Source organism: Aethina tumida, chromosome 4, assembly GCF_024364675.1.
Source record: "Aethina tumida isolate Nest 87 chromosome 4, icAetTumi1.1, whole genome shotgun sequence".
Taxonomy (NCBI): domain Eukaryota; kingdom Metazoa; phylum Arthropoda; class Insecta; order Coleoptera; family Nitidulidae; genus Aethina; species Aethina tumida.
The window spans coordinates 14,033,126-14,047,172 of NC_065438.1; the positions used below are offsets into that span (position 1 = coordinate 14,033,126).

At 30.7% G+C, this 14,047-nt stretch overlaps 1 protein-coding gene across 1 annotated transcript; it reads right to left on the minus strand.

The window, feature by feature from the left end:
- Window positions 1–12,751: 12,751 nt before the first annotated feature.
- On the minus strand, window positions 12,752–13,902 carry LOC109600343 (collagen alpha-1(VIII) chain-like). Its single transcript, XM_020016483.2, has 2 exons — window positions 13,863–13,902; window positions 12,752–13,809 (listed from the first exon to the last, which is right to left on the minus strand). The coding sequence occupies exons 1-2, from the start codon at window positions 13,900–13,902 to the stop codon at window positions 12,752–12,754; spliced, it is 1,098 nt and encodes a 365-aa protein (XP_019872042.2).
- Window positions 13,903–14,047: the final 145 nt, after the last annotated feature.

The following is a 14,047-nucleotide window of genomic DNA, read 5'->3' on the forward strand; positions in this document are numbered from 1 at the left end:
TATATAATATAATATAAATTCAATACAACATAATAGATGTATTGATGATGATACACCAAACGAAATTCTTTTGCCCGGAAATGATAATTAATCAACCCCCTAAATGAATGCGAACAAAAGTGCCCAACCAAAAGCGTTTTAGTCCCCATTAAAAAAAAAAAAACGAAAAAAACACAAAACGACCGGTACAATGTATCTAATTGCGATTGCTTCTATTTAAAATGCTACAAAATATTTAAGCGACCAACTGGGCTTTCCAATCGCATCCGGTCTTTCATCCGCGATTTACAAAAGCCGGTTTTAATTTATAATCGGCGCGGGTCTCTCGTTAATTTAATCATATGGTAGTTAATTCTCGTTCGGAAAGTTACAATTGCCGAATTCAATCGATGGCCGACATCGATTACGGCATTACGTAATGGAATCAGTCGAAATAAATTCGTACTCGCAAACGGCCACCGCATTATTCGATGTTAATTACTTTGCGCCAGCCGTATAAATATATCAAATGGTCGAAAGATTTTTTTTAGTTGTGCGACTTGTGGAATAAATTAGCGACGGAATATGAAATATTCATGCGGTTAACTGGATGGATTTGTGATTTTCCGGCACCAGAGGATAAACTAACTGATCGATCAATGGAGTTCGTGTATACGATAAACTCTCAAAGCTTTGGGATTTAAATCAGCTTGAGCCGTTGGTCCTGACCTATCTCGGTCAACGCCGTATATCTGTGCGGGATGTATTTATTTCAAATATTGATTCCATTTCGGGTACAGATTATTAAATTGTCCACCGACAATCTGGGACGTTTCACATGTGGTCTCAGACACCGATGCGAGATTAAATTTCCATCGTGCAAAATATCGGGCTCAATCGTGACCGTATTGAAGATGAATTACGGTCGCAATTAGGAACAAAAAGGAGATAAATCATTGTTGAAAATGGCGCAAAAGATTTCACAGAGCGAGGCGTTTCCTTTGAGGCTATTTTGAAATTACTGGCGACACTGGAAGATATCCGTGGAGAGATTTTTACTTTTTACAATCACGTACAATGGTGGTCAAATGATTGAACAATTTTGAGAAATTCATTAATTATTGTTAATATTGTCACCGCTTTAATATATCACAATAAAATAGATTTAATCATGAATTTAGAAACAGCTAGAATTTTGACCACTGGACCCATTTTTTACGTTATCGAGTATAATTTAAAAGTTTATTTTTTAATTCGTTTACGTTGAAACCGTTACGAGGCAGTTCCTAAATAAATAATCATTTCATGGCCGGTTTATCGGAATCCATTATTTTCGAAAAATTATTAAAAATGCAACAAGCGTAAAATTTTATTGGTGCCGTTTTTTTTTCGATGTTGCAACAAGAGTGCCGGACAACGCTATAAATTTAATTTATTTATCAGATTTGATAATCATTATGCCGTAGTTTTTCGCCGATTCAATTAAAAAATGTGAAACAATCCAACTTATTCCTGAACATGAATTTAATTTTTGTTTCAGCTAGAAATGGTCAAAAATTGAATTACACGTAATTATACCATTTTTTTTGTGCAATCGAAAATGGGTTTTGCATGATTTTATTCAAAGTTAAATTGCTGTAAATTTACAATTGTTTCACGAATCATGTAAAATAGAATCACAAAAAATTTCAGTGCAATAGATATTCATAAAATGATTTTTTTGTGCATTATCAAATACCGAAGAATTTTTATTTTAATTGCCATTTATTGTGCAATAAATAAAATTCTCTATTTACATCTAAATTAACAAGTATGTAGCGGATGGATTTTAAAAATTTGTAATAATAAAAAAATAAATGTTTTATTAAATATTTCAATTACAAAATATAAAACAATAACAAAATTCGTTATCTGAAAAAATACGTAAAACTTTTTTTACTTTTCGTATTTAATTATTGAAATATTTTTTAGACAGAAAATCAATTGTGTTAAATTGGTTTAATATATTTTAGGTTCATTTTAGTAAAATTACAAAATAAAATAAAATAAAAATTATAGAGTAGAAAATAGTATCAAAAAATATATTTTTTTAAATATTTAAATTATAAAATATATAATTAAATAGAACTTGTAGAGCTTTTTATGTTTTTCATCTTTCACTGAATTAATTTAATTACTGAAATATTTTTTACTTTGATTTGAAGAAAATAAAATTAAATGAAAATATGATGCCATAAAAAAAAATTTCTGCAGAACATTTTGTTGAATTATTTTTCACCTTGGTTAAAAACATTTGAAACTACTCTTATAATACATATTTTAACTTTATTATTCACCTGTAACATTAAAATTAAACCAACTTTTTGCAGTCAAAATATATTAATATTAATTTTTAGTTAAGGGACTAATTCTTTTATTAAGGCACTGTATGTTGGAGTGAATAATTATTTGTTTTTATTACAATATTCAATTAAGTACTGGAAGGTTTTTTAATCATATGAATAAGTCGCAATTAACTATAATTTTTTATTTTTTTATTCTATATTTCTACACTAGTTAAAAAGAACTTAAATTTTATTAAAAATATATTATTTTTATGAATTAAACAAACAATTTTCATTTATGTTTAACATATTTTTAATTACAATTGATTTACATTTATAAATAAAATATCTTTTTATTAAAATTATTTAGATTGATTATATTTAAATTATTTATTAATTATCATTATATACTAATTAACTTTAATATTCTGCTTTTATAAATATATTTAAACATTAATAATTAATTAATTTTGAATTATTTATTTGGAACTATTGAATTAATAAATACTTAATTTGAAACATTTTCGGAAATACTGTTTTATACTGATTAATAATATATAAAAAATGACTTTTTCAAATAGAGATTTCGACGGATTTAACAGTGATTACTTCGTTTTGTAAAAAACAAATCAAAATGCGATTCGTGAAATTAAATTGTGGTCAGATGAATGTTTTGATTAATTGTTTTTATTTTTAAACTGGGCTACATTAATTACTTGTAATTTACGATTCTAATTTGAGGTTTAATATTATTCATGAATTCCTTTTGGTATCATATTTACATTCAATTTTATTTTGAGTAAATAAAAAAAAATTATTAATTTAAAACTATTTATTTAGGACAATTAAATTAATATTCAATTTAAAAAAATAAAACATCTTATTTTCTAATAAGCTAATGAAAATTAAATTATTTAATTTTTAATTATAAATATTTTATAATTATAAGAGATCATTTAAAAATCAATAATAAATAAAATTATTATTCTTTAAGTTGTAAATATATTTAAACAATATTTATTTAATTATAATTTAATATAAAACAAACGTTCGTTCCATTTGTTTAACGAAACAAAATTAATAAAAACGTTGCAGTCACACAAGAATTTTTGGACGTCTGTTAAAAGGGTGCGAGACCAAATAAATTTCGCGTCATCGTTGCGCCACCCCATTTAAATATTATTCATGAGTATTGGAAAACTGGAAAGAAAACATTTTCGATGAAACACAAAAGCGTTTTATCGGATATGTCAATGGCAGAAAAACATATTTTAGTTGGTTGTTGTTCGCGTCAAACCTACCCGAAATTTGTGTAAAAAAGCCAAATCTAAATTGAAACACCGCAAAACTTTTTCCGGATGTCTGACATCTGCTTTTATCGTACCGTTCATACTGTTGCATACATTAAAAAACCGGTTAACATTTAATTGCTTACTTAATTTCGTTGGTACCACCAATAAATGTTATCAGTTTAATTAAAAAATGTTTTGCTTTGAAATATGGGAATATTGATTCTTCAATTAAAGTGGAGCGCCATTTCCGGATAATAATGGACAACGGATGCGGATCGCTTGATAAATGGAATAAATCCATCTCTATAATTCTCCGTGTTTGTTAAAGCTTTGTGGGTAAAACTTGAGGCAAAACATTTGGTCCAATAATGGCTTCCATCGTGTTCCCATCTTGGAAACGCAATTTGGTGCTGGAATACCGTAACACTATCTGTATGCAAATGATAATCATTGAAATGCCTATCTTACTAACAATTTCCTGTTCAAATCTCCATAACTGTATCGATATATCCAGCCGGATCATAATTAATAACGACCATTTTCCAAGCCTCGCAATATATTTATGCTTCTATTATTCACCGGATTAGCTAATCAATTTTTGATTGCAACAAGGTGTTCGCATAATTGGGACCAGCGTCGATCATCAAAGGATTAACGGCCACGTGACACATTCAATTTTCGTTAAATATCAATTTGGTCACGACCACGAGTTTACGGTAAATTTTGTGCATTGTTTATGATCGAAACAAACAATCGACCGTCGAAGGGCGCTTCGGAATGTGCTAAACGTCAGAAGCACACAATCGAATGAAAGAAGACGCCGGCGAATTTGGTCCTCGACGTCTCTGTCTCTTTTATGGCACGGACGTTGAGATTTTATTGTTTACGCGCCGTTATTTATTTTTTACGGCCGGCTTGGCTGTAATTCTTTAATATGAATGGAAACCACTTGATGAAGTTTGGATTGTGTGCCATAAAAGATATTTTGTTTTTTTTTTTTTACTTTTTCCGCAGCTCATCACCGAAACTGACTTTTTCAAATGGCGGATTTCGACGGATTTTACTGTGATTACTTCGAGCTGTAAAAAACAAATCAAAATGCGATTCGTGGAATTAAATTCTGGTCAGATGAATGTTTTGAAAAAATTAATTGTTTTTTATTTTTAAACTGGGCTAATTACATTCATTACTTTAATATTAATTGGGGTTCCAATTTGGAGCTTAATGTTATTCATGAATTTCTTTCGGAATTATGTTTTCATTTAATTTTATTTTGTGAACTTTAAACCCTACTAATCAATGCTTATTTGGGACTACTGAATTAATTCTCAATTTAAAATATTTTTGGAAATCAATGTTTTATACTGATTAATAATATACATATAAAAATAAATTAATAAATTAAAAAGTAAGTTATTAATTATGTACTAAAAATATATTTAAAAAATAGTTTAATTAATAAAAATATATTTTCTAATAAATTTTAAACAATAGAAATTCATTTTCTATTATATTAAAAAATAAAATTAAATTAAATAAGTTTTTTGTAAGAATATTTTTTAAAATTTAAATATATAAAAAACTATTCGTTATTTTTTTTTAGACATTATTTTAATAATAATTAATAATACAGAGCAAGCAGTACAAATAAAAAATAGAAGAAAATTTTTGAAAAGATTTTATTTAGAATATTATTTTTATTTAATTTTTATATATATATATATATATATATATATATATATATATATATATATATATATATATATATATATATTAAAAAATATTCCTTTTTTAAACATATTATTTTAATATTAATTGATTGAATGGCAAGAAAATTATTTTAAATTTGTTGAAAATAACTATTTTAATTACATTAAGGGTTCAATAAGTAATATTTATTTAAAAATGTAAGGTATCAATTTTTTAAAGTTTTTTTTTATATTTATTATATAATTTATATAATATGCAAAGTAAAAAAAACAGTTAAAATATGAAATTAACGATAATTATATTAATTAATTTATTTATTCAATGTTAATTTCATAATATAAATTGTACAAATAAAAGAGGAAGTAAAAATTTCGAAACGATTTGAAAATCCACTTCATTTTAGTTTTGATCTATTTCCAACCCAGAAACGATATCGAAAATTCAATAAAATACGAATAAATACAAAAGAAAATTCGTTTTATTTAATCGTGAGGCAAAATAAAATTCGAACATTTAACTTTTAAAACTGCACGTTGCAAAATTTCGACAACGAATAATCCAGCGCCATTCGAACATTTTACAACCGGACTTTTTATCCATATTTTCCGGACGAATTTCATTTTGCCCGGTTGTTTACGCCGCTGCAAAAGTATGATGGATTCGGACAAATTCGATTTGAATCTGAAAACTATGTCGAACGCTGATATATTATTGCTAAAGAAGCTGGACTTTTTGTTTGTACGAATGATGACAGTGTCTTCTTAATGGGGGCAACGAATTTATTTACAGTAATTGGTCTGTGTCCTGTCTGGTTGAATTTATCGGTCAATTTGTGATGAACACAAGATTTGTGGGGTGGTCAAAAAATTTGAACAAAAGCCCCGGTCAAATAAATTACACTGACACGTTGCTGAGTTCAAAACTAACGTCTCGTAAGTTAAAGTTTTCCCAATTCATGCATCTCTTAAAATCGTGTGGGAAATCTGCCGGAAGACGTTTGAATACACACCCATAAATTTTATGTTCTTTTTAAATAAGACGCAACGTTCGTACGTACGTAGTACGTGTTAAAGTCGACTCTATTTGTGTCTTCGATCTGCAACTCCCAAACGGTGGGTAGTTCATCTTCCTCGGACTGCTCCGAATGCCTTTTTAACATAAACAAATCCTCTCTACGGATTTGGTGCGCATTAACTTTAACAAACTCGTCGAGCACGAACATTAAAAATGCGAACGTTCGTTTCGGGCTTTATGCGAAACGGTAATATTTCATAGTTTGGTTAAAAAAACAGGCGCTATTGTCATGTCGACATGCTGCATCAATGAATAGCCTACAAGACAAACTGACAGCTCTATATAACACCTGACAGGCACTCCGTGCAAACAAATGTGCATTTTTGCGTGCTGAATCGTTTCTGCGTTCCATTTCGCATTGATCAGGCCACCAGAGGGTGGAAACGAGTCGAAACTAACCGCCGATAGCGTGTAATCTTTGCGGAATCTCGTCTTTAAGCGAAACGAAACTGCACGGGAGTAGAGGACAATAAGCAGGAGTATATAATTTCCTCGAGTGGCTTAATTGAGTTATAACACAACAAAGCGGCTTCCATTCGGCAACTTGTTTGTGTTTCGGTTAATTTGACAAATAAACTATAACTAGGTTAAATCTGGGGTGGCTTCCCGAAACGGGGAATTGTCTAATGTACACGCACGTCTCGCGATTTAAGCGGGTTTATCAACTAGTTTCGGGATCGGAAATAACGCGCCCGACAATTTATTGGTTGTGCAAACGGCCGATCCGATTTGGGCACGCGATGCCGCTCCCAAAAACCCTTAATTGTGTTCATCGCGATAGAAACAAATTTAAATGGAGTTGCGACCGAACACAAAATGGGTACAAACCTGTAAATTTGGATTTTTTTATTGGTAATTTTATTTGACTATGAATATGGTAATAGCCTAAATTTGCATGATATTTTAACGTTAATTATGATGAACTCCCAAAAACTGATTATCTTTTTTAAAATTCACAATCCACTTTATAAGTATACAGAGAAAACAAAAGCTTTTTACGCTCGTTGTATCTATGCAATTATTTTTTTCCCACGTTGTATTTAAAAGAAATTTTGGGCTAAAATGGAGTATTCAACGGTAATTTGTGTAACATTTTTGGACACTAAATAAATGTCAATGAATTAATTAGAAGCTTCATGCAATATTACGACAATTCTCGCTAGTATGGACAATGAGATAAAGTTAGTGAACCCAATGAAACAGTACTTAATAAAATAAACCAATTTATTAAAAAACTTACTCAAAGATGAACTTCTTTAGTTGTAGAAGAGTCATTCTGCTTGTTCATGATAATGCAAGTCCACATGGCACATTGGGGACTCAAAGAAAATGTCAAATGGAAAGTTATATCTCTTTCACCACACACTTCAGATATTTCTCCACACAATTTTTTTATTTTAATATATTTAATATTTTTCTAAATTTATGGCAATAAATGAATTATTGAATGAATTTTGAAAATTTGTACACATTTAATTTTTATTAAAATTTATAAAAGTAAATGGATTATATTTTTTAAAAATAATTGAATAAAGCAACAAATTTTATTTTTTTTACATATTTTAAACAAAGAAAACTAGATAATATTTATTATATTATACATATTTTAACATTTAATTTTTATTAAAAGTTTTAAGAGTTTATTTAAAAATCTTTGAAAATTTTTAATTAAAAAGAACTAGATAATATGTATTAGAAATTAAAAAGAAAAATGCTGTTCCAAACATAAAAATAGAAAAGGGTAATACTCTAAACGATATAGATATTTTATGTACTAAAAATTTCAAAATCAGGAAAAAATGAACAAAAAAGTTATGACAAAAAAATAAAAAACTTATCACTTTAAAATATTTTTATTTTATAATATTTTATATTTTTAAATATTTAATTAAAAAAAATATGGTAGAAAATGAATTAATCTTTTATAAAAAATATTTAAATATATTGTACTTAAAACTTGAAGATCTTACTTTGTAGAATATTTAAGTAATATGTAATTTTATTTTAAGTTTGTGTTATAGAATAATATATAAGTCGAAATAATTTATACAAATTTAATTTAAAGTAATGAATAAAGGAAACGCTTGAAAACAGCAATATAAAATAAAAAACGACGATGAAAACATTTAAATCCCATAATATTATTAAAACTTAATTAAAAATTCCAATTGCTGCAGCTAACTAAACTACATAAACCATTTTTTATTTTATTAAAACTTTTAATTCATGGAGCACGTTAATGGATACAATGCGTTTGAAACAGTTTAAAAATATCGTGAAAAAATTATTATTAAATATTTTGATTAAATAGTTTCGACTTTATCGTTTCAGGATATTATCTGAAATTTAATTAAAAACCTGTAATTATCAGTTTAAGTTAATAGAACAGATTGAAGTAAAAATTCATTTTAGTATAAAATTTAATAACTAATGTATGGAAAAAATTTACTAAAGTTGGCCAAGACGTCTTCCACCCCCCAGGGGAAATAAATGTTTCGAATATAATCAGCGGTTTTTTCGGTGATGTTCTGATTTAAGTAAGTGGCTCGTACATTTCGCGTTTATGGCGCACGGTATTAATTTATTAGTGTTTCGCGGAATGAAAGGGTAGAGGGTGGGCGCCGAAAGTCATCTTTAATGGAACGCAACGGAGTAAGAGCGGGGGGATTTAAGAATCTCACTTATATCAAAAGATATTCCTTCGCGTTGAAACAGCCCAGTTTCCACTTGTCAAAAGCACCGCCATTAAATTCCGTCCAGGGGTTTGCTTTTCATATTCCAAGATCTGCGACACAGTAGTAAACCTTCCATCTCTTCCCAGCCCCCACTTTTCCCAACCAGTTTTATAACTGTGAAAGGGAAAATGTCGCACAACGGCGCCGTTTAAATTCCACGTACATTTCTTACATGCTCTCCCAGTTATTAGCGTCCTACTTTTAGGCATTCAACAAATCATCATCAAATTATTTTGGTTCGAGTGAGCGTAAACTTCGAAATTACAAATTTGTCAGCCATTTAATTTTGATGGCGCTCATATTAAAATTTTTTTATCGTGGACGTGAAACTTAATATTCTTTTATTAAAGTTGCAAATGTAGTCTGTAGTAGATTTTATGAAGGTTTACAATTATTTACGGCAATTTCCCGGCTTTATTTTTATTAACATTCTTAATTAAACAGCGTGATTAGATTATAATTTACAATTTACTTTAACCCCCGAATAAATAATGAAGTTCCCACTAACAAGATTATTAAATATTGAATAGCCTTACGTCCCGAAAATAAAACCCCACTCTCGTGCATACATCAAATGGGGAATAACACAGCAGAACAAACACGGTTCGGATTCAGTACATATTGAAAATTTGATGGGGGCGGTTGCAGGGAGGCAAAAATACAGTGAGAATGGCGAAAGAAAGTAAATGCGAGTGAAAGAGTTCACGTACCGTAATTTGGCAAGATGTCTGCTGCAGGCAAAGTTTGCAGCCTGCATTCCAAATGTCTACAATAAAACACAATTTGAATAATTGCTGACTTTAAAATGTTTTTTAAAAATATTCCGCAAGTTCAGCGGTGACGCTATCGCAAACTTATCGAGTTTCCCTTCCGTCGATGATTGTGAAAAAAGTTAACGCGATCGGAATATATGCATATGTATGCGGACGTCTTTGAAATTATTAATCAGTTACTTCAGTGTTGGGGAATAATTCGATTTATGTATATTACGTCTTGAGTTACTACAAAGTATGCTTCCATTACAATGTGGAAGTTTGATGTTATTGTCCTATTATGCAGTTCCTGCTCAGAATTTGGGTCGATGTCTTTGTTTTTTCGCTATGAATCGGAAATGATATTGACAAAGATCTATAACAAGTTAATGTACAATATTTTAAAATACTTAACTAGAAAATAATATTAAAATGTGGTACATATAATTTTCTATTAAAAAGTGGTTGAATTTACTATTGGTGTTCAGTCAATTCGTTGACGGTATTGTCTTATAATCCATTTCCTACTCAGAAATTGAGTTGACATATTTTTTTTCGTTTGTTTATGAATTAAAAGTGTAACTGACAAGATTTTTTTAGAAGTTAATTTTCAGTATCTTAAACTAAACTAAGAAATATTTTTAAAAAGGAATAAATATAATTATCTATTAAAAACGGATTGAATATATAATATATAATTGCTTTTAGTTAATTCGTTGATAAACTTAAATTAAAGTTAATTTTCCTTAATACTTCACTAAATAGTGTCTCGAAATAGATAAAAACTGATTAATTTATTACTGGCGTTAATCAATTCGTAGATATCTATATTAAAATGTTTGTGTACATTACAAAGTAGAAATTTAATATAAAAAGTTAATTTTCATTAGTTGCACAAATTGCAAGTAATATTTCTGAAAAGATACAAAACGATTTCCTAGTACAAACTGATTGAATTTATTGTTGGCGTTAGCCAATTCGTCGATACCCATAAAAAGTAAGAAAATAAAACTTCCGAGTATTGAGAGAAAATAAAGATATTTTGTTCGAGATCCGCGAAGACAAAAGGTGCATTTCAGTGCCTTTATCACTTCACATGTAACTTTCCTTCCAATTTCCTCTTGCCTTTCGATTTAACCATTATCCAAACAAAACTGGAACACCGAATTGAAAATTCTTATATTCTAAAATCCGACCAGAGTAAAATAGACAAAATAAACAAACAGTTAATCAGCCTAAACTGAAATAAATCCACGTTGTACACGTTGTATGCCTTTTTTAAAATGTATGTTAACACGGGGAGTTTTAAATTGTTAAGTTCACTTTCAACCTGCCATTCAGTCCAGACAAATGGTAATTCAAGTCGAACATCGAACGTTTGTTAAAACGGGTGCTTAAAGTAGTGTTTTAATGAATGTAAATACAAATAATATTGTTCTTCGCATTTCCCTTTAGTTCCATTCAATCTCGTAACCCGGGGGCTATCCAACCATTTTACGCCTGTCATTTGTTTCATTAACTCACAATCGGGATGAATTGTGGCATTGTTTTATTTTAGTTAATTGAGCACGACAGAAATTTTCACCGAAGAATAACAATTGTATTTATCAAAGGGTCTTTTGAATTCTTGCAAAACCGACGACGATTCGGTACAATAAAAAGGTATTTCCCCCCCCATGGAAAACAGTTTGCATTACATCAACCCCATATAATTTAAGCGTGTTGCCGTTCACTATCGTGGCCTAGATTGACTTGTTTTGCGAGCACCGTTCCCAATATAAAAACGGTTAAAATTGTGTAAATCAAAAAATATAGGACAAGCGAGAGAAGTTGCACTACACACACAGACATCAAGGCAGCGATAAAGAATGAAATACGGCAAGTGCTCACAACATCTCACTTCCTTAAGTCTTTATTACAGTGGCTAATTTCTTCTTCGCCACTGAGTTCTAACATAAAGAGTCGTGAAATATTTATGTCGGAACATACAATTTTTCGCATTATACCGAATGTTTATCGCCGCTTTAAATTCGCATCTGTAAGATGGTACGTTTTAAAATGTATGTCCCATGAATGTTTCATCTTAGGAACATTGTTTCCGCGGAGTTTAAACGATTTATTAATGGGGGCTTGGTCAACGGGCATACTAATACAAACACGACGGCTTTTAAGGGCTGGGGGGAGGCGACAAACTAAATAGTAAAATGGGCAACTCAAGCACAAACTTCGACTTCCACCACGACCGCACAACTAACCATATACCCATGATATTCCAAGCCGAGATAACTCGCGGCATTAATATAAATTATAAGAATTAATAAAACTAGTGTCTATGCTGCACATGGGAGACCAACTTGCGTATTTGGCAACCCACTATAAATTATTGATTCGAAACTTCACTAATTACACTAGTTACAGTTTTTAATTGACCAAGTTTCTCCCTCGAGAACGATACCATTGTCATATCTCGCCATATGTGGGGTCCTTCCGGGAGATAGTTTTCCGCTTTATTTCAAATTCACTGTCGCCCATATGTAAAGCAACACATTAAAAAATATAATCATTTTATTAAAAGAACGGTCGTTTTTGATTTAAATTAATTTTATAATGGTTGTTTTAAATTTATTAAGAATGGCTTGTTTCTCAAAGAAGGCTAAATGAACGTAAGGTTGTTTTATTTTAATATTATAAATAAATAATTATTAATAAATATGTAATAATACCCACCAATAAACAATTATATTATTAAATGTAAACGCACATTTTTATCCAGACAAATGGAAATATCCAAAATTGCTCTACATATGAGCGATGTCTCTGATACGAATTTTAAATTAAACACTAAATTTTGCTTTCGTCTTTATTTAAAAATCAACGTACACAATCTAGAAAATTTTGTGCCACATCTTCGAAAAGAATCCGGACTCAGCTTGCTCAGCATTCGGGTTCACAACACCTGGAAGGATCGGTTTTGTTTCATTTTCCTCTTGTGCTTCCGGGGTTTCAACTCCTGGAAGTATTGGCTTAGCTTCAGTTTCTTTGTCAGCATTGGGGTTAGGTACTCCTGGAAGTACTTCTGGAGTCTCAGAGCCGGAGCCCTCTAACTCTTCGTCGCCGTTCGGGTTGGGAACTCCTGGAAGATTTGGCTTCGATTCCTTCTCTTCTTCTACTTCTGGAGTCTCAACTCCGGGCAGCACTGGTTTGGCTTCGGACTCTTGGTCGGGGTTGGGGTTTGGCACTCCTGGAAGTATTGGCTTAGCTTCGGATTCTTGGTCGCCGTTAGGGTTTGGAACTCCTGGAAGAACTGGTTTCGTTTCAGCTTGTTCGTCTCCGTTTGGGTTTGGAACACCTGGAAGCACAGGTTTAGTTTCCTTTTGTTCTTCGTCGCAGTCGGGATTTACGACTCCTGGAAGTATTGGTTTAGTTTCCTTATCCTCTTCTACTTCAGGTGTTTCTACACCTGGGATAATGGGTTTGGCTTCGGACTCTTGGTCGGGGTTTGGGTTTGGCACACCTGGAAGTATTGGCTTAGCTTCGGATTCTTCGTTCGGATTTGGTACACCTGGAAGTATTGGCTTAATTTCGGATTCTTCATTAGGATTTGGAACGCCTGGAAGGTTTGGTTTGATGGATTCTTCTCCTTCAACCGGATTGATTACTCCAGGTAAAATCGGTTTACCTTCTGGGTCACAGTCTACTGGAGAGTTTGGGTTAATTACGCCGGGGAGAATTGAAGGCTTAGAGTTGGGGTTTGGTACTCCAGAAATGAATCCATCGTCAGTGTTTGGATTTATTACACCGGGGAGAATTGAAGGCTTGGAGTTAGGGTTTGGTACTCCAGAAATGAATCCGTTGTCAGTGTTTGGGTTAATTACACCGGGGAGATTGGAAGGCTTGGTGTTGGGGTTTGGAACTCCTGGCAAAACTTGCACATTGGCCTGACCTATTGACAAATAATGTTAAAAATATTGATGTAAGTTAGTCGATGTGACATACCTACGGCCAAAACCAGACTTATTACTAATACTACTTTCATTATTCTGTTTGATAAACTATTGATTGATAAAGTATTGAAAATATTTTATATAAAGCGATATCAAAGATAAAATAATGTATAATCATACATGCCATAAACTAATAAAACACAATTTATTTCTAATATTCAATATATAAATCTTTAA

Coding starts and splice junctions, on each gene's coding strand:
- LOC109600343 (XM_020016483.2), bottom strand. CDS start 13,902: ATGAAAGTAGTATTAGTAATAAGTCTGGTTTTGGCCGTAG. Junction 13,810..13,862: donor AAGTCTGGTTTTGGCCGTAG/GTATGTCACATC, acceptor ATTTGTCAATAG/GTCAGGCCAATGTGCAAGTT.